Here is a 22,314-nt window from a genome sequence, read left to right on the forward strand (position 1 = left end):
TTAGACCAAATATTATTACAATCCCCAGGCACTTTCAGTTGATACCCTCCCCGGGTACTTTCCGTTGATAACCACTCCCTCCGTAACTCCATTGTCAATTCTTCCCTTCCCTCCCGTGCCACCCCCTCCCCGGGCACTTTCTGTTGATATACACCAGGACATCTGAAATGTCCTCATTCTTCAGGGAACGGGGGTTCCCCTCCTCCACCATAGATGAGGCTCGCACCAGGGTCTCTTCCATACCCCACAACACTGCTCTCTCTCCCCATCCCTCCCACTCGCAACAAGGGCAGAGTCCCCCCTAGTCCTCATCTTTCACCCCACCAGCCATCACATCCAACAAGTAATCCTCCATCAGTTTCGCCACCTCCAACGTGACCCCACCACTCGCCACACCTTCCCATCTCCCCGCATGCCTGCCTTCCGCAAAGACCGCTCCCTCCGCAACTCCCTTGTCAATTCTTCCCTTCCCTCCCGTACCACCCCCTCCCCGGGCACTTTCCGTTGCAACCCCAAGAGATGCAACACTTGTCCCTTTACCTTCCCCCTTGACTCCATTCAAGGACCCAAGCAGTCGTTCCAGGTGTGACAGACGTTCACTTGTATCTCCTCCAACCTCATCTACTGCATCAGCTGCTCTAGATGTCAGCTGGTCTACATCGGTGAGACCAAGCGGAGGCTTGGCGATCGTTTCGCCGAACACCTCCGCTCGGTCAGCAATAACCAACCTGACCTCCCGATGGCTCAGCACTTCAACTCCCCCTCCCGTTCCCCATCCGACCTCTCTGTCCTGGGTCTCCTCCATGGCCAGAGCGAGCAACACGGGAAATTGGAGGAACAGCATCTCATAGTCCGCTTGGGGAGTCTGCATCCTGCGGGCATGAACATTGAATTCTCCCAATTTTGTTAGCCCTTGCTGTCTCCTCCCATCCCTCAGCCCTCGGGCTCCTCTTCCTCCTTTTTCCTTTCTTCTCCCCGCCCCCCCCCGCCCCCATCAGTCTGAAGAATTGTTTTGGCCCGAAACGTTGCCTATTTCCTTCGCTCCATCGATGCTGCTGCACCCGCTGAGTTTCTCCAGCATTTATGTGTACCTTCGATTTTCCAGCATCTGCCGTTCCTTCTAAAAAACATTATTACAATGTTATTGATTAGTATGGGTGTCAGAGGTTACGGGGAGAAAGCTGGAGAATGGGGTTTGGAGGGAGAGATAGATAAGGCATAATTGAAAGACAAAGTAGACTTGATGGGCCGAATGGCCTAATTGTACTGCCACCACTTATGATCTTATGAACCCGATGACAAGATCGCACCGTATCTGAGGGTTTGAACATAGAACAGTACAGCACGAGAACAGGCCCTTTGTCCCACAATCTCTGTGCCAAATGTAATGGCAAGACCAAATCTTATCTGCTCGCGCATAATCCATGTCCTTCCATTCCTTGCTTATCCATGTGCTTATTCCAAAGTTTCTGAAATGTCACTATCATATCTGCCTCCACTACCACCCCCGGCAGCATGTTTCAGGCACTCGCCATCATCTGTATAAAGAAAAACGTATACCCTTTAAATTTCACCCCTCTCACCTTAAAGCCATGCTCTCTAGAACATGGAACAAGTCAGCCTAGGAACAAGCCAATATCCGCCGAACATGATGCCTGGATTAATATATTTTTATATATTAATATTTTATGTTTTTTTTAAGGAAAATCTGTTCATTGAAAATAAATCTGGTTATTGAAAAGAGTATGTATTTTAACCTGTCACCAAAATCTAGTACTTCAACACGTGGACCAGCTAGTTGCAGATAAAATGTGTATATTGTTCAGTTACTCCAATAATTTGGAACAAACAAAATATCTGTTTGCTTTATGGTTTAAAATAAATTAAAAATGATTGAAGCAATAAACAATATTATTAAGCAAGTAGAAGAACTATGATAATCCAGGGCAAATTATTCAAAGCAAGACTGAAGAACTTCAATGCATCATTTGAATGAGCTTTTAACACAAGATAATCTGTTCCAATTCTAATGGGTAAGAATGCTGATTTGTATTAAATTTAAAATGTGAACAAAGCAGCTCGATGTTCACATTTGTTCTATGTTATCCCGCTTTCTCATCCACTCCCTACACTCCAGGGGTAATTGTACAGCAGCCAATTAATGCATTTCGTTGTCTCTGTACTGTACACTGACAATGACAATTAAATTGAATCTGAATCTGAATCTGAATTAACCTACAAATCTGCCGACTTTGAGATGTGGGTGGGAACAGGCGCAGATGGAGGAAATCCACATGGTCACAGGAAGAATGTGCAAACTTCACACACAGACAGCACCTGAGGTCAGGATTGAACCCAGGTCTCTGGCATTATGACGCAACTCTGCTAGCTCTAGTCTTAAGTTTTGATTTTTCCATCCTGGGAAAAAGGTTATCAGGATTGGGTCTGTGTATATTCTGTTGTATGCTTGGTTTGGGTCAAGCCATGTCACATCTGCCCCGCTCAGTAGTTTATACAAGTCAGGATAATTTGCTTTCTATTAATGCATCTGAATAGCACATTTGAGTTTGTTAAACTTATGATCATGGTTGTGTATGGGCAGCAACTAAGTTTCCAGGCTCAGATCAGGTTTAGATTGGTTATGGGCCAGTTGAGTTTGGATTAGGCTGTAATTTTATACTCGAGGTGACCTCTAATTATTACTTCAGGCATACTGTTTTGCAATACACACAGCCAGAATACTGTTTCTTGTTTTTCTTGTGATAATCAATGACGCTGCCAACTTCAATGAACGCCGGAAAATCACAACAACTATTGTTAGCATCCAGGCTTTTGGTTTTGGTTCCCATGGCAACAGTGTTCCACAATCTAGTGATTATGACCTAAAGAGAAGCAGTGAAGATCTTTCCAATGAAGGGGGCACAGTTTGAAAGTGATAACTACCATGGTTGTGATTGAAGACACTTTAAGGACGCCGATTTGCGTCCTGAAGAACACCTCGCAAAAGGTCGCTTACTGTGGGAGTAGGAAGAAGGTCATGTATCAGAAGGTAGATGCATGGGCATTTAAAGATGGGCACCGTTTCCCTTCCTGAACTGGAGGCTTAAGACTAGCCAAATGTTTTTTGTTTTTTTTAGTTTTTAGTCTACAGTACAGAAGCATGTGTATGCCACCCATTTAGTACCTATCTATGCTATTCCTGCTTACCAGCATTGGGCCTATTGTCCTCTCTGTCACGGTGATTCAAGTGATAGTCTAGAATTTCTTCAATGTTGTGAGAGTCTCTGCCTCCACCTCAGTGCATTCCAGATTCCAGCCTTCTCTGGGTGAATAAAAAAAATCTTTCTCAGATCCCCTCTAAACCTTCCACCACTCGCTGTAAACTTAATCCTGGATTTAGAGAGGAGGAAAATTCCTTGCTATCTTCCTTATCTCTGCTACTCATAACTTTGTATCTCTTCGTATGGTCCACCCCTCCCTCAGCCTACTTTGCCCCAAGGAAGACAATCTTACCTTATCCAGTCTCTCTTCAAAACAGAAATATTTAATTCCAATCAACATCCTGGTGAATCTCCGCTCCCTTCCTTTACATTAATTTCCTTCTGATAGTATTGCAAACTGAAGTGTATAGTATTTCAGTCCCAGTGTAACCTATGTTTTATATAGTTGTAACATAACATCCTTGTTCCTATGTAACGTGGTTTTGCGAATGAATGCAAATATTAAGTTCATCTTTTTCAACTAGCCTACCCGTGCTGCCACCTTAAGGGATACTTTAATAAGGTCTCTCGGACTCTCAATGCTTCCTAGGGCCCTACTAACCATTGTATGTGGCCTAGCCATATTATTCCTCTCAACATGCATTCTTACCAGGATTACAATCCATCTGCTGTTACTCGGTCCATCCTTCCAATTCAATGTTGTCCTTTATCCCCATTACCCCTTGTCCATTCTGTTTTATGTATTTAAGTACCATCTCTCCACAATCGTTCCATATTCCTACCATACCCCCTTTTTTTAAAATACCTGTTTATTCAGCATTTTGCGTGGAATATATTTTGTTAATTTAGTGTGAAAGGAAATTAAAATGTGGACCAAATACTTATTACTTGTGTTAATGAAAGAGGTTAGAGTGGGGTGATGGGGAGATACAAGTTCACCCCTCACTGACTGGGGTGTCACAATTTTAACAATAGTTATCCCATTCAAGCTGTATAAAATGTCCCATGGATTGGGATGAAAAGGACCCATAAATCTGACATTGTCCATGGCGTGAGTCTGCCCATTTTCCAATGTTGGTTCCTATCTGGTATCAGTTCACCAGGATCCATGAATCTGGCTGAGCATGCAAGAAGGAAACATGCACAGTTTTGGCTTACATTTTACAAAGTACAAGTTAAAGACTTGTCAGGCTTTCAAAAAGTTTATACATTTTGAACATTTTTGCATTTTTAAATTATTTCCACAGTATTCTGTTGAGAACTCAGCTGGATTTTGTACAACAAAAAGATGAAAATTATCAGCTTATTTAAGCATTGGACTACTTCATTAGCATAGTGGTTAAATTAATGAACTAGTGAACAGAGACCTAGATGACTGATCATGGCATTGGAGAACTTAATGACTTTTTATTCCAAGTTTATTACTGGTATTATCAGTAACATTGTTCACAAAACTAGTGTAATGGCAGTTTTTTTTTTAAAACTTACTCAATGTCCAACTTTGATAGCCATTACTACTCGGGTACGTGGTGGAGATATAGTTTACGCACCCGTCGATAGCAAAAACAAATCTTCAAATCGTTGTTTCTTGATTAATTGGTCTTTTATTGAAGAAATACAAAACAAAGAAATAATTCATAACTTTTTGTTCTCACTGTTTCTTCCGTGTGATGTCTCGTGAACATGAACGTATTTGTGGTAAAAACTGTTGTCCTCGACATCCCTCGAGGCAAACTAAACTCTAAATCTCTGAGTCTGCGCTAGCCTCTAGAGATGTAAACACACCCCTCTACGTATCAAACCCCACCTACCAGCGTACATGCAGATAAGAACTAGAAATATCTAGACATGACTATAATATAATGACGAGCATAAATGGCTCCTACAACTAGTGGATGACTTTAAAATAAAAAGACACTTTATAAATATTTGTAGGGGAAGGAAATGTGTTATCATTACCTAATCTAGCCCACGTATTACTACTCAAAGAGCCCCAATCTGAAACGATCCAGCGAGCCACAGACTACAGAGGGTGGTGAGTACAGGCAATGCTAGTGTCGTTCAAAACTGGCAATGTTAAAAAATATATATTTTCTCATGATTTCATTTCATTCCATTAAAACTGCACATCTTGGAGAACAGGGCCAATGCGGAACTCATCAATTCCATCAACTTTGGCATTAACCTCCACCCTGCCCTCGTAATCACTTGGACTGTATGTGACAACTCTCTCTCCTTTCTTGATCTTTCTGTCTCCATCTCAGGAGACAAACTATCCACTGACATTTAGCTCCAACCTACCGATTACCAAAGCGACATTTAACTCAAACCCACCGACTACCTGGACTGCACCTCCTCCCATCCTGTCTCTTGTATGGGTGCTATCCCTTTCTCTCTGTTTTTCCGCCTCCACTGCATCTTTTCTTGGGATGATGCCTTCTACTCCAGGGAATTAGAGATGTGCTCTTTCAGAGATTCTCTCCCCCCCCCCCCCCCCCCCCCCCCCATTGTACAGGGAAACTGGGAGTCTCCCCCCCACTGTGACTCACCCCTCCCTTCTCCCAATTCACTCCATCCACCAATCTTTCCTCACCTTGAACCACCTATCGAGCGCCAGCTCTTCCTGCACTCTCCTCAACTCTTTACACTGGCTCTCTCTGTGCTCTTTCAATCTAGAGGAAGTGTCATGGAACAAATTGTTGACTGCCCATTTCCCTTCAGCTTTTTTGTGTACCTTCCCTTCACAACTATTTGCCTGACCCACTGAGATGCTCCAGCAGTTTGTTATTTGGCTCCAGATTCCAGCATCTGCAAGCTTTAGTAGAGTTTAGTTTAGGCTAAGTAGAGTCTTGTCAGAGATGGTTCTGCTTTGTCATCATAGATCTTGTGTGTGATTGTTCTTGTTTCTACCCACTCTGCAGGTGTAATTCCTTCCGATACTGATGGTTCCATTTAACTGAAAATAACAATTGGAACCTGAAAGGATAACGGACTACTGAATCAGACAGAACATGTTGAAGAAACATACAGCACATCAATCAGAATCTGGGAGTTGATTGAAAGCTTTTAATTTCAAGTAAGGACATTATTTTTTTCTGTTTTCTACCCTGGCCTGCAGTAGAATTGCAAGAGTTTGTTTTTTGTATCCAGCAAAAAAAAAAAAGTGTTTTGTTTCATCAGAAAATAGCAAATATTTGGCATTCAAACTGATTTCTCCATTTCAGTTATCTGATAATTGTTCATGACTGGTTATCCATAGGTTAATGGTATGTGGAGGAAGGAACTGCTGATGCTGGTTTAAACCAAAGGTAGACACAAAATGCTGGAGTAACTCAGCGGGAAAGCAGCAACTCCGGAGAGAAGGAATGGGTGACATTTCAGGTCGAGACCCTTCTTCAGACTAGTCGGGGGAAAGGGAAATGAGTGATATAGACAATGATGTAGAGAGATATAGAACAAATGAATGACATATGCAAAAAAAGTAACAATAATAAAGGAAACAGGCCATTGTTAGAGCTGTTTACGAGGTGAGAACGAAATCCTGGTGTGACTTGGATGGGCCCCTGCATTCTCTCTCTACATCTCTCCCCCACCCAAGTTGCACCAGTCACCCGTTTCCTTTATCATCATTACTTGTTTTTGCATATCTTTCATTCATTTGTTCTATATCTCTATAAACACTGCTGTAATTTTTACATGGTGAAACCAAAATGTAAAAAAATGCCTTTAATAAAATCTGATCAATGTGTACTTTAACCACATGTGATTTTTTTTTCTAATACAAATCTCAAATTGTGGAGTACAGAGGCAAATAAATAAATGATGGGTCTTTGTCCCAAACATTATGGAGGGCACTGTATGTCTTCCATCATGTGCCCGGTGAAATGGTGCAGTGATCGAGTCAGTGCCTTCAGATAAATAGTTTCACGTTTCACAAAAATAACAGTGACAACAACGTTTGAGCAGGGTTTGTTTCCAGGAGATTGATTCACCTTGCATGTTCTGCACACAGGCTGGCTTAGAAAATGGACTGCCTCATCTTTTCTCTATGTAATTTATTGATCTTTTAGGAGCCGGTGGTTACCTGTGAGGGAAGATGGGGAATTCCGATAGTCATTCATTTCAGGCAGCCTGGCGAAATCAATTCTCAGATGAAGAGCGGACTTTTCTGAGCATTATTTTTGACACTATTTCTGGATCCGATACCCCTGAAGAAACAAAGGGCGGGAAAGCTGCCAAGAAGCAGGTTACCCTGGCCATGCTAAAGGTAGGTGTGTAAAAGAGCCTAGGAAGCAATATTTATTATGATTCATATAAATTAGTCCTGAGATTCTCTGCTGAACTTTCAAAGGTATTAATGGAGAATCCATCTAAAGAGTAAGTCTGTATTTGTTAACAAAACATGAATGTGCTGTTAGGCAGCATCTGAGGGGGGAATGGGCTGGTGGTGTTTCAGGTCGGGCCTTTCTTTAATCTTGAAGTCTAAAGTATGAGGAAGGGTCCCGACACGAAACGTTATTTGCCATTCCATGCTGCCTGACTCGCTGAGTTACTCCAGCACTATGCTTTTCCTCAACATTCCAGCATAGAACTCAGAATATGTTCTTTTCCCTAAAGCTCAATATGCTGCTGAAGTGCCTTGCATGAAATTTTAACAAACATGGAATAGTACAGCACAGGAACAGCCCCTTTGGCCCACAGTCTCTGCCCTGAACATGATGCCAACTAAACTAATCTTCTCTGATCACATATAATCCATATTCCTCCATTTCCCTGCATATCCATATGTATCAAAAGAAAGATAGATAAGTGCTGGAGTAACTCATCAGGACAGGCAGCATCTGTGGAGAGGAATAGGTGACGTTTTGGGCCAAGACCCTTCTTTAGACTGAGAGTCGGGGAAAAGGGAAACAAGAGATATAGACAGTGATGTGGAGAGATATAGAACAAATGAATGAAAGATATGATGATAAAGGAAACAGGCCATTGTTAGCTGTTTACGAGGTGAGAAAGAGAAGCTGGTGATAAAGGCCTCTGAAATCTCACAATCGTATCTGCCTCTACTATCCCAGGCAGTGTGTTCCAGGCAGCCGCCACTCTGTGTTTATAAAAAAAACTTGTGTTGCACGCCTCCTTTAAATTTTATCCCTCACACCTTAAAGGTACGCTTTCTAGTCCTTGACATTTCTACTCGTAGCTAAAAAAAAAGGTTCAGACTGTCTATCCTATCTATGGCTTTCATAATTTTTCTATGCTTCTACCAGGTCCCCCCTCAGCCTCAAACACTTTAGAAAAAAACATATCAAGTTTGTAAAACCCTGTTTATAGCTGGATACCCTGGAATCCAGATCGTATCTGCAAATTATCAGTGGAACTCTTAGCTGTGGCCAGACAAGCTTTTCATCATTAATAGATCACCAGAGCAAGGTTGTGGCTGTATTTTTGTAACACTAGTATCGTAGATTATTTGTTTTTTGCGCAGCTTTTGATTGTATGCACTATTGTTATTGCGAGAGTTGGGCAATAGGAATGGACCTTGTAAAATAAGCACAAGGCTTAGCAACGGTATACTCTACATGTTAGAGCATGGTCATTATCCTTTTGTCTCGTGCAATCTTGTGAAATTGTATCATTTTTTTTCCACGCTTTCTGGCTTTAGCCCAAGAGTAATTGTAATAGTGGGATGTAAGCATGGTGAAATCCTCATGTTCGCACTTTGTTTCAGCTCTGATAACTCATTTGGAGTAAAAGTTCACAATGTGCCCCAATTGCACATGCAGATGTTAACAAAGCAAATGTTTCCCCATTTTCTCTGTTTGTTTGGGGCAGAAATGTTCATCCCCAATTTCAAGAGATATTTCAGCAGGCTCTTTGACCCAGCTTGCCCACACTGACCAATGTCCCATCTATGCTGGTCCCACCTGCCTGCGTTGGGCCCATATCTCTCTACATCTGTCCCATCCATGTACCTGTCTAAATGTTTCTTAAATGTTGCGATAGTACCTGCCTCAACTACCTCCGTTGGCCGATCGTCCATACACCCACCGCACTTTGTGTGTAAAATAAAGAGTTACCGCTCAGGTTCTTCTTGCATCTTTCCCTCACCTTAAATCTAAAGGCCTAGGCCTTTATACCTCAAGCTACCTCGGCAAGGCCAGCAGCATAATCAAGGATGGGTAACACCCTGGTCACTCCCCCTTCTCCCCTCTCCCATCGGGCAAAAGTTATAGAAATGTGAAAATGCACACCTCCAGATTCAGGGATAGTTTCTTCCCAGCTGTTATCAGGCAACTGAATCATCCTACCACAACCAGAGAGCAGTGCTGAATTACTATCTACTTCTGATGTCCCTCGGACTATCCTTAACTGGACCTTGCTGGCTTTACCTAGCACTAAACATTATTCCCTTATCCTGTATGTATACACGGTAAATGGAATGATTGTAATCATGTATTGTCTTTCTGCTGACTGGATAGCAGGCAACATAAAGCTTTTAACTGTACCTCGGTACACATGACAATAAACTAAATTGAACTGAACTATGTCCTCTTGTTCTCGATTCCCCTACTGTGGGAAAGAGACTGTGCCTCTAACCGATCTATTCCTTTCAAGATTTTGTACATCTCTATAGCTTCAAGTTCACATTTATTGTCACATGCACCAATTAAGGTACAGTCAAATTTGAGTTACCATGCAGCCATACAATCAAAAATACACAATAGAATTTAACATAAACATCCACCACAGTGGAATTAACATTCTTCACTGTGATGGAAGGCAATAACGTTCACTCAATCTCCCACCTTTGTTCACCTGTGGTCAGGGCCATGAACCCTCCATAGTTGCCGCTACAGACAGCCCGATGCACAAGCCCTCTTGTCGGGTTGATTGAAACACCAACGGCGGGATGGATCGGAACACACACTTTGGAGTTCCCAAATCGGCCACTTACCGGAGGCCGATTTCATGATGTCATAGACCACAGGCCGGCTGTCGGAGCACTTCTTCTGTCAATCCCCGGCAAGGGACCGCCCCGCTCTGCGATGGAAAGTCCACGCCACGCCCGCGGCTAGAAGCTTCGCAGACCGCGGTTTCACGATGTTATAGTCAGCAGGCCGGTGGTCAGAGCACTTCTTCTGGTGATCCCCGGCAAGGGATTGCCCCGCTCCGCGATGGTAAGTCCGCCGCGCCTGCTATTGAAGCTCGGGGCCGGTCTCCGAGAAAGGCCGCATCAAACCAGTTGTTAGGCCGCGATGGGGGTGGGTGGGGGGATGCGACAAAGAGAAAAGTTGCATCTCCGTTGAGGTAAGTTCTGAAAAACGGTTTCACCTAATTCTCCCCCCCCACCATCCCCCACACTAAAACATACATTTAGACGCACTACAAAATAAAAAAACTCAAAAGGACGAACATGTCCTCTAGTTCTCCATTCCCCTACTGTGGGTAAGAGACTCTGTGCCTCTAACCGATCTATTCCTCTCAAAATTTTGTACACCTCTATAAGTTCACCCCTCATCTTTCTGCTCTCCATGGAATAGAGTCCTAGCCTGCTCAACTCTCCATATAGCTCTTGCCCTCGAGTCCTGGTAAATCTTCTCCGCACCCTTTCGAGCTTGACAACATTAAATAAGTGTGTGATGCTGCTACTATAAGTTAGGGCCAGTTCGGTTCTACAAACCTCATGTGAGCATGTATTAAAAACAGAAAATGATTTCAGTTTCATCTCTGGATGTCTCTTTAACCAGACTCTGTCCCAGCTTTGATTTGGGATTTTTCCAATTGGATTGAACCATACAGTTCAGAACATCTCCTGCCCAATCCATCTGTTGTCCTCATTATCATACTATTGTAACTGAATTTTACCTGGAATTGTTTCAGATGTTATGACCATAAAACATAGGAGCAGAATGAGGCAATTAGGCTCATTGAGTCTGCTCTGCCATTCAATCATGGCTGATGTATTTCCCCCCCTCAGTCCCATTCTCCTGCCTTCTCCCCATAACCTTCGATGCATTTACTAATCAAGAACCTATTAATCTCCACTTTAAAAATACCCAATGATTTGGCCTCCACTGCCGTCTGTGGCAATGAATTCCACAGATTACCACCCTCCGACCAAAGAAAATTCCTCCTCATCTCCATTCTAATGGTCTAATTCCTTTTATTCTGAGGTTTTGGTCTATAGTTCTTGACTTTCACTAAAGGAAACATCCTCTCCCACATTCATCTTGGGCTTTCATTATTCCATAGGTTTCAATGAGATCCTCCAAATGAGATTATAAATTGAGATGTTCTTCTTTAGTAGGATCTAAATCATTTCACAACTATAGATTTGATTCAAATTAAAATCCATAACTTACAAATGAGAACAGTGATTTATGTCTTGCGAGAAATTAGAATTGCTGTTTCTTTGCAATGACCATGGTACAATCTGAATCTCATGTGAATTGGAGTATAGATGATGCAGTCAATATCATTTTTTTTTTGCTGAGAATTGTGAGAATAATTTCTTCTCCTTGAGTATTATAACAACTGGTGTAAATTACTAGTGAGTTAATGCTTGGATGTAATACATTATAGTCATCTTATTGAAGTTGGGACACTTTAAGCCTCTTTCCCAATCAAATACTAGTTTCATGGCTGTGACAGAGGCAAAGTAGAGATAGTTGAAAGCATCAAGTTCGTAGGAGTAAATATCACCAGTAATTTTCATTGAACCAGCCATATCGAAACAATAGCCAAAAAGCACACCAATGTCTCTACTTCCTTAGATGGCTTAGGAAGTTCGGCATGTCCCCAACAACTCTCACCAATTGGTACAGATGCATGATAATCATTTATAGTAGTCAATTCACTTGCCACATTTTGGGATGTGGGAAGAAACAGGAACACCCAGAGGAAACTCTCACGGTCACTGGGAAAACATGTCATCATTGGATGAGAAAATTGATCGTAGGTTCCTGGAGTTATAAGGCAGCAGCTCTGCTAACTATTGTGCCGTGCCCATGTTGTACAAAAAGTAAAAACTATTTAATTGTCGTATGTAACAACAACGAAACAATGAAATCCTTACTTGCAGCAGACTAACAGACCTGTAGATAATATATATTAAACAAAATGAACACTAAATAACCCCAATAGTCATGCAAAAAAAAGAAATCCAGAAGTGCTTGCTGCAACCAAAAACAGTCCATAGTTCATAGTAGAGTTTAGTGTTGTGTATTGTTTAAGAGCCGGATTCTTTTTTGGGAAGAGGCTCTTCTTGAACGTGATATTCTTAAACACGAGAACAAATAAGCTCGGAACTACAAAAGACTATTATTATTGTTGCACTATTTTTGTTTATTTATTGAGTATTAGACAAAGTGGGACCCGTTGTGTACCAGGTTCACATGGGAGGGCTGGTCCCCCAACACAATATTGCACTTCTCCACCAATTCCAATATTGGTGGCCAGTGGTGGGGGGGTTCTGGAGCGCTAGCATGGGTGTTGTGGGTCAAGCACAGTGAGTGCAGGGCCAACAATCCATTTCATGATAACTCAATCCATTTAAAGTCAAGTCAAGCACAGGGCAGGTGGGGCCAGCCAACAATACAATCCATTTGCTTTCATTTCAGGTGAGCTCAAGCAAAGCAAAGTTAAAGCAAAAGTACAGAACAGGCCAAACAATTCATTTCATTTCCATTTCCATTTTAATTTCAAGCACATGGCAGGCCAAACAACTCATTTCATTTCATTAAGGGCTAACAAATAATTTATTGCAAACACATTAAGGGTTAACAAATTATAATTCATTGCAAGCGCATTGCTGGCTAATAAATCATTTATTGCAAATACAAGTACATAAAGCACATAACCACATAAAGCACATAACCATATAAAGCACATAACCACATAAAGCACATAATCACATAAAGCACATAAAGGGTGGACTCATAGTTCATAGTTCAGTAGACTCACAGCAGAATCAGAGTTGTAGCCTCTCCCTCGCAATCCTTCAGATTGACTGACTCATGTCCACGCATCCGGGGTTTTATAGTCCTGTCCTCCCCCTGAAGGGGTGTTATCTTCATTGTGGTGATTAACAGGCGAGAGGACCAATCAGCTGATCTCAAGATTTTTTAAACACTCATAACTTTTTTTTCATCGATCTGAAAAATCCTCGGGACTGGCTCAGCGGAGGAGGACTGTGAAAGATTGCAAAAAATCATAGCGATATAGGGAAGCGTTTTTTTCTAAAATGTATATACAGTGCAGACAGGAAGTCGTCAAGATGGGACTTTATTATATAGATATGTGTGTGAATGTATATAATGAGTTGATATTAATATATATACACACACCAAACTTTTTCTCCGTTATGTACTATGTTTACATATTCTGTTGTGCTGCATCAAGCAAGAATTTGGTTGTCCTATCTGGGACATATGACAATAAAACACTCTTGACTCTTGGCCAAGGTGGTGTGGGTGTTTGATGCTGGCTGCTCTTTTGAGACAGCACCTCCCGTAGATCCCTTAAATGGTGAGGAGGTTAGTACTTGTGATGGACCAGGCTCTGATGTTCCTTTGTTCTTCCCTAGGCATACGTTCATAGAGCGGTAATAGGTAGAATGACGATCCGAATGTACAATGGAATGAGGGGCACTGATCCAATAAAAAAATCGACTGTCACCGACTGTATAAGCAAGAAACAGTTTCTTAGCTTTCTTTTTCATGCCATGCGAGGGACTTGTGAAGAAAGAAGTTGCATCATTCAAAGGATGATTTCCACTAATCCTGATGCCCCAGTGACAGGAAGGCAAGTAAAAGAGGTAAAGATGCTGGCGTTGGCCCGATTCTCAGCAATGATGTGGTTTATCTTTTACAAAGTGTATTTGGCTCGAAATCCTTTGAACCACAGGCTCTGCAAAATGTTTACTTTTTTTAGAATGTGCAGTTGCATTTTTGGGATGTGGAGTTTCCCTTTCAACTTTGTATTGATTATAACCTCCCATGACCAATGTCTAACCAAAAGCAACATGATCTTGGAATCGGCTTTTAAACTGTGAAATCCCCAGCAACAGACAATGTTTAGATTAGTTTTGAGATACAGCGTGGAAACAGGCCCTTCGACCCACCGAGTCTGCACCCACCAGCAATCCGTGCACACTTCCACAATCCTACACACACTAGTGACAATTTTTACTTTTATTCCAAGCCAATTAACCTGCAAGCCTGTACATCCTTAGAGTGTTGGAGGAAACCGGAGCTCCCAGGGAAAACCTATGCAAATCACGGGGAGAACGCACAAACTCCATACAGATCGAACCAGGGTCTCTGGTGCTGTAAGGCAGCAACTCTACCGCTGTGCCACTGTGCTGCCACGTGTTCTGGAGAAACTTAGCAGGTCGAATATCATCTGTGGGAGGGGAACAAATTTATTGAATTTTTGGAGAAATCTTGGGTAAAATGAGGCCAGAAAAATGTAGGAACTGAATTAACATTCATTGAATTAATACAATAGTTGTGTCTGGGTAAGTACTGAAGCAAAATGCTGTGCATGGTAGGTTTACTGGGTAGGGTAGGGTAGCATCTGTGGAGAGAGATGGAGTTACTGTTTCGATTTGAAACCTTCAGTAATTTTGATGAGTTGATTCCAGATCAAATAGATAGAAATGTAGAAACAAGGAACTGGTGCTGGTTTACAAAAAAAAAGGCTCTGGAGTAACTCAGCAGTCCAGGCAGCATCCCTGGAGAACATCGATAGGACATTTTGGGTCAGGACCCTTCCTCAGACTGGTTGTAGTGGGGGAGATTAAAGCTAGATGAGAGGAGGGGCAGGAAAAAGCATTACAAGTAATGGAGAACACAGGTGGGAGGGGTGGGGAGGGGGGGGGGTGGGGGATAGGCAGATGGTTAGACAAAGGTCATAGATCGGGGGCGGGCGGTGGGGACTGTGAGACAAAAGGATTGAAGGGTTGCAAATTGTGAATCCAGAGAAAGGAATGGAGGGGGAGGGGAGAAATTTCTGCAAGTCTAGGTAGGGCATGGGAGATGGGGGTGGGGAAAGGATGATTTGTGTGGGGGGGGGGGGTTATTTAAAATTGGAGAATGCAATGTTCATACCATTAAGTTGTTAGCTCCCCAAGTGGAATATTGAGATGCAGCTCCATGGTGTCAGGTCAATGATTTAGCCCATGATATCATAAGGAGTTGGTTGTTGATCTAAGGAAGTGAGAGGGTGAATACAACCATGTACCTTTCAATGGAGCTGCTATGAAGAAGGTCAAGAGCTGGATGTTCTTAGACACCCATGTCATCAGCAACCTAACCTGGTCCCTTCACACTGATGCAGTGGTCAAGAAAGCTCATCAATGCATGTACTTTCTTGGGTGTTTAAGAAGGTCAGGCTTGTCCACAAGGATTCCCTTGAACTTCTACAGATGCATTAAAGAAAGTGATCTGATGGTATGCATCTCAGCCTGGTTTGGCAACTGCCCAGCTTTTGACCGCCTGAATCTGTAAAGAACGGTGAACACAGCCCAGTCCATCGCAGGCTTGTCACATCCTCCCATCCAGTCCATCTTCACAGTGCGTTGAAAGTATTATCCGAATGCCGGTCACTCTGGTGGTTCCCTCTTCTCTTCTACCTTCTGGGATAAGATACACGAGCTTGAATGCTCAGATGTCAAGACATTAGAACGGTTTCTTCCCCACTGCTATCGGACTCCTGAATGAATCACCTCTTTGATAACCCATTCCCGAGGTGCTGTCACGTACTCTAACTCTTAAGTCAATGTAATTTGCCTATTCCATTAATGGACTTGAATCTTCTTTTGCATTAGAACATTCCACTGCAATTTTACATAATTCTGCTGTTTTACACACATTGTTATATTTATCATTACTGTGTACATACTGTTTACACTGTGAGCTTCACGTGAACAGGGAATTTCATTGTACTCTACTGGTATATAACAATAAACTAATGTAACTTATCTCACTTGCAGTTCACAGAAGATATGATCATATCAGTGATCCACTTATTACGGCAAGAGAAGATGCTGAGGGGTTGGAATGTAGAGAAAACTGCAGATTGTATTTTGGGGACAACGCGTTTGACTGCCTATCTGATGTCTGAGTTGAAGATTAAAGGTATTGAACTATGGAGACAGGAAGTTGCAGATGCTGGAATCTCAAACAAAAGACAGTCCGGGAGGAACTCAGTGGGTCAGGGAGCATCTGTGGAGGGAATGAACAGGTGGCATTTCAGGTCTGGACACGTCTTAAGACTGATTGGAGTAGGGGAGAAAACTGGAAAAAAGAGGTGGGTGCAGAACAAAGCCTGCAATTGATGGGTGGATAGAGGAGAAGGGTGGTTGATGGGTGGAATAAGTGACAAAGATTAGAGGTGAAAATGAAACAATGTCAGATGAGAGAAGAGGAGTGAAAATGTAAAATGAGTGGGAAGGATAAGGATTGAAGGGAAAGAAGGAGATACTGGTGGGAGATGTGTTTATGAAGGAAGGGGGTCATGGGATAGATAATGGGGGCAGGGGTGTGATTGAAATAGGATAATTTGCTGTTCGGTTGGCTTGTCAGTGGTAAGGAATTGAACTGTTGAGATTGGTATTAACTGTTTCATTTGAACAGCTAGCCCAGACCTGCAATAAAGTAGAGTTCATTATAAAAAAACTCCTTTATCTTAGTGTCCTTCACAGATGTTTGGACATTTTAATGATGTCCGTGGTAATTTTAACCGAAACATTGCAGAAAATATTCAATCATACCAGCATTTGAGCAAATGTTTAGATTATTGGTTGATAGAAAAATATTATCTTTTCTAAATTAGGGTTGTTATTTCTTGAAGCAATGTTGCAGCAAGGGCTCAGGACATTTTATCATTATGTTATTATTTTAAAGAGGACAATTACATAGCACAGGTTAATAATTGAACCAAGGACCTGCTACTCGGTGGCAATGTACCCACTGACCTGCTGGAGAAATCCCAAGCTGATCTTTAAACTTATATCTCCTCTAAGATTGCCTCTAATAGGCAATAGGTGCAGTAGGCCATTTGGCCCTTCGAGCCAGCACTGGCATTCAATGTGATCATGGCTGATCATGCACAATCAGTACCTCGTTCCTGCCTTCTCCCCATACCCCCTGACTCTGCTATCTTTAAGAGCTATATCTAACTCCCTCTTGAAAGTATCCAGAGAACCAGCCTCCTCTGAGGCAGAGAATTCCACGGACTCACAACTCTCTGTGTGAAAAAGGTTTTCCTCATCTCCATTCTAAATGGCTTACCCCTTATTCTTAAACAGTGGCCCCTGGTTCTGGACTCCCCCAACAGGTTTCACCACAAAACCTGTTGGAAATATACAGTAAGAACTGGAAGCCCCTGTGAGGAGAGAACTAGAGCTAATGTTTTGGGTCAAGGGAAACTTCTACTTTCAGATTATGAACAGACTAACATTTTCTGGGTGACATTTCTGTTGCTTTAGAGAAACGTGATGCTTCTATTTGGTTCCAATGATTTGTTTAATACAGAAGCCAAGTAAAACACTGCAATTTGTGCATCAGTTGTAGTGCAAGTAAACGAGTAAAGTGAAATAAAATGCTGGAGGATTAGGTACACAATACCTTTTCTGATAAACAACAGTGGCATCTTAATCACTCCAAGGTCATTTTGATCTTTAAAAACCCTTATGGGCTTGTCCCACTTAGGCGACTCTTTAGGTGACGGCCAGGGACTAGATTGAATGGAATTCACCTACGACACCTGGCGACAACCTACACAGCACCTACGTCAACCTACGACAGCAAAAATTGTCGCCACTGTCGCCGATAAATTTTCAACATGTAGTCGCCCAAAAAATCGCCTAAGTGGGACAGGCCCATTAGAAGTAGTAACAGTGACTTTTCAAATAATTATCTAACCAAAGAGTGGTGGGTGTATGGAGCAAGCTGCCAGAGGAAGTAGTTAAGGCAGGAACTATTGCAACATTTAAGTGCATGGATAGGACGGGTTTAGAGGGATATGGGACAAATGCAGGCAGGATGAAAAGCATGCATTGTGATTAATTTATCTGTCTCTATCTCTCCCCTGAGACTGGTGTTGCACCCTGAATGTGTAGCATAAAATCATTCATTGATGCAGATCAGGAGAAGCCATTTATTCTTTCATTCTTGCACTGACATTTTTTGTAGAGTTATTCCGGTTCTTCCACTTTTTCTCCTTTGTTCCTCCCCTTTTTATATCACATCAAATATTTACTTAACTTCCTTTTGAAAGATTTGGCCAAATCTGCTCTCACCACTTTTTTCAGACATTGCATATCCGGTAGCAGCTCACTACTTAAAACAAATGCTTCCTCATAATCTGAAAAAAAAGGGAGTTGCTGAAAATTTGAAACAAAAATGAAAACGCTGGAAGAACCCGCCCAAGTCAGACAGCATCAGTGAAAAGAGAAAACAAAATTAATCTCTTAGTTCAGAGGCCCATCCTGACATCATCGGTTTTCTTTCCATTTCCGCATATACCGCCTGACTTGCAGAGTATTTCTTTCATTTTTCTGTTTTAATTTCCTCATTGGGTCCCTCGTTCCTTTGCCAATCACCTTTAAATCTGACTGCTTTGTTTATTGATTCTTCCTATCGTGAAACAAACTATATCTGTGTATACTTAATCAAACCCATTTAGGACATTAAACATTTTCTCACACTTTTTTTTCTCGGCCTGCTCCGTTCTAATGAGAAGAGCCTCAGAGAAAAATTGAACGTGATTTTTTTCATTTTACGAGGAGAATGTTGCCAGGACTTGAGGGTCTGAGCTATAGGGAGAGGTTGAGCAGGCTGAGATCTGTTCCTTGGAGCGCAGGAGGATGAGGGGTGATCTAATAGAAGTGTATAAAACTCATGAGAGGAATAGATCAGGTAGATGTACAGAGTCTCTTGCCCAGAGTTGGTGAATCGAGAACCAGAGGACATAGATTTAAGGTGCAGGGGAAAAGATTTAGTAGGATTCTGAGGGGTAACTTTTTCACACAAAGAGTGGTGGGTGTATGGAGCAAGCTGCCAGAGGAAGTAGTTAAGGAACTATTGCAACATTTAAGTGCATGGATAGGACAGGTTTAGAGGGATATGGGACAAATGCAGGCAGGTCGGACTGGTGTAGATGGAACATGTTCGTCAGTGCGGGCAAGTTGGGCCGAAAGACCTGTTTCCCCGCTGTATGACTCTGTATGTCCTGGCACCTCAATGGAGAATTGTAGTGACCTTTCCAGAATTCATGGCTATCAGGAAAGGCTCCAATGCACAGACGGTTGGTGGACCTGATTTTTATATTGAAGACTAATGGTTTGGATGGTGACTCTGATTTGGTGATCAATGATTTTTAACGTTTTTTTTCTCTTCCATTGATGACAGGTGAAGATCTGCCTGCAGAGCATTTACATTCTGTGGAAATAAACAAGACTGCCCTTAAGGACTGGGTGTACAGAGTCCCCCAGATCCCAAGTTTGCTGCATGCACTGGTCGCTATGGGTCTTCATCTTGCGAAATCAGAGGGCCAAGGCGAAATCTTCAGTTCAAATCTGGTGCTGCCACTGTGTGTGGGCATAAAATTTTCTGGGATGTATACTGTTTTGGACATCCCTTCTGTTCTTTATCTCAAATCCAACTTGCCTTCAGAGAACCAAAGCCAGTGGAAGCTGGTGTTCTCCTCCCAATTCCACGGAGAAAGTTTCTCTCGTTTTTCCCATCAGATTCTTCAGAAAGGACCAACGTTGTTGATCGTAAAGGATACATTTGGATACGTCTTTGGAGGATTTGCCTCGTGCAGTTGGGAGCTAAAGCCACAGTTCCAAGGTAAAATATCATTGCCGATGTGATGTTTAATCAGGGGGGCTGCTTTTAGCTTTTTCTTATATTAATTTAATGCTGCAAATTATGTTCCTGGGTTGATGCCTGTTCCTGCAGTAAATAGCTGACATTGGCTGACTGGACCTCCCAGTTTTCATGCCTGGGCATGTGTGATTAGATGTGCAAACTCTTCTATATCTAAATGTTTGGTCAACAGAACAGCAGTACCTTCTATCAATAATTACTTTAAGTTTGCTTGGAGAAGGTTTTAACATTGCAGTAGTTGAAATCCCCTGAACACGTTTTCATTTTCAAGGACGGAACAGTGGTAGACCTGGGTTTGATCCTAGCCTTGAGTGCTGCCTGTGTGGAGTTTGTACGTTCTCCCTGTGACTGCATGGGTTTCCTCCGGGTGCTCTGGTTTCCTGTCACATCCCAAAGATGTGTGGAATTTTAGGTTAATTGGATACTATTAAATTGCTTGTATGTAGCTCGTGGATACAAATGTGCGATAACATAGAACTGGTGTGAACGGGTGATTGATGGCTAGCATGGACTCGTAGGGCTGAAGAGCCTATTTCCATGCTGAATCTTTCAATCAATCAATCATTCCGTCCAGCAAAAAAATCCCTTCATCATGTATCAGTACACAGTAAATGGCTCGATTGTAATCATGTATTGTCTTTTCACTGACTGGTTAGCACGCACCAAAAGCTTTTCACTGTACCTCAGTATATGCGACAATAAACTAAACATTAACTTCAAATTAGGGTGTCACGGTGGCATAGCAGTAGATTTGCCACCTTATCCTTACAGTGCCAGACCCGGGTTCGATCCCGACAGTGGGTGCTGTCTGTACAGCGTTTGGACGTTCTCCCCCTGACCGCGTGGGTTTTTCCGAGATCTTCGGTTTCGTCCCACACTCCAAAGATGTACGGGTTTGTAGGTTAATTGGCATGGTATAAGTGTAAATTGTCCATTGTGTGTGTAGGATAGTTTTAGTGTGCGGGGATCGCACACTAACACTAGTGTGTGTAGGATAGTGTTAGTGTGGCGGGCTGTTTCCACGCTGTATCTCGAAACTAAACTCCAACTAAATTTAATTTATTTCCAGGAGATGGGTATCATTGGTGTGGTCAACATTTAATACCATGAGATCTATGCATTAGTGCTCTATTTCTCCAGGGGGTTTGTGCCACATTCCTGCACGATCAGACAATCACCAAATCAGAACTATGGCTGTTACCATGGCATCAATTTAGGATATCATTTGAAGGTTCACATTGAAAACCACCCATTACAATGCCAGACAAGAATTCCTAGCTCATGTTACTTAATAAGCAGCAAGTGGGGGGGGGGGGGGGGGAAGGTCTTCAGTGGCTACTGAAAGAGGGTTTTTTTTAGGAATAAATTTCAATGGCTATTTTTCTCAAAAGGCTGCATGGATGAAAACTGATTGTAGAAGACCACCAGGGACTTTCCGATCATTCTAAAGAGCAAGCATTCAGCATCAGCTTCATACTTAGTGTAGAGCGTCAAACGACTGCTGCGATGAATGCTTGTACAACAATAGTTGTACACAAATGTGCATTTAAAAGTCCTCTTTTCTGGATGCCTTTAAAAGTTTCATTTCACTACCATGTTATAGAAAGCAATCTGGGTGCAGCCATTGAACCTGGTAACTTTAAGCAAAAATATTTTGATAAGACCATTATATGGAAATAATTTTACCACAATCAGAAGATCGAAGTTTTTCTCTCCAGTCTATGGACATTCTTCAAGAGTTGTTAACTCTCATGGATTTGTTTGTCCTAAGGAATAGGGGTAGAATTAGACCATTCAGCCCATCAAGTCTACTCTGCCATTCTATCTCTTCCTCCTAACCCCATTCTCCTGCCTTCTCACCACAACCTCTGACACCCGTACTAATCAAGAATCTATTTATTTCTGCCTTAAATATTCACTGACGGCCTCCACAGCCTTCTGTGGCAAAGAATTCCACAGATGGTCCACAGATTCGTCACCGACTAAAGAAATTTCACCTCATCTCCTTCCTAAACGAAAGTCCTTTAACTCGGAAGCTATAACGACTAGTCCTAGACTCTCCCACTACTGGAAACATCCTCTCCACATCCATTCTATCCAAGCCTTTCACTAATTTGTATGTTTCAATGAGGTTCCCCCTCATTCTTCTAAACTCTAGCGAGTACAGACCCAGTGCCGACAAACGCTCATCATTGCTTAAC

The 22,314-nt window shown here is 42.3% G+C and overlaps 1 protein-coding gene across 3 annotated transcripts in view; it reads left to right on the forward strand.

The window, feature by feature from the left end:
• meak7 (MTOR associated protein, eak-7 homolog) overlaps positions 1–22,314 on the forward strand; it is a 46,238-nt gene that overhangs the window by 7,692 nt on the left and 16,232 nt on the right. For 2 of the 3 annotated variants that reach the window (XM_055648920.1, XM_055648922.1), the window contains exons 2-6: positions 6,143–6,297; positions 7,292–7,488; positions 13,804–14,034; positions 16,213–16,357; positions 19,634–20,074. In XM_055648920.1, coding sequence (XP_055504895.1) covers positions 7,318–7,488; positions 13,804–14,034; positions 16,213–16,357; positions 19,634–20,074 — 988 coding nt within the window. In that variant the 5' untranslated portion in view covers positions 6,143–6,297; positions 7,292–7,317. Of the gene's footprint in view, positions 1–2,961; positions 3,050–6,142; positions 6,298–7,291; positions 7,489–13,803; positions 14,035–16,212; positions 16,358–19,633; positions 20,075–22,314 lie in introns of those variants that run through there. The other variant, XM_055648921.1, reaches the window with a different exon arrangement.

Source organism: Leucoraja erinacea, chromosome 17 (genome assembly GCF_028641065.1).
Source record: "Leucoraja erinacea ecotype New England chromosome 17, Leri_hhj_1, whole genome shotgun sequence".
Lineage (NCBI taxonomy): Eukaryota > Metazoa > Chordata > Chondrichthyes > Rajiformes > Rajidae > Leucoraja > Leucoraja erinaceus.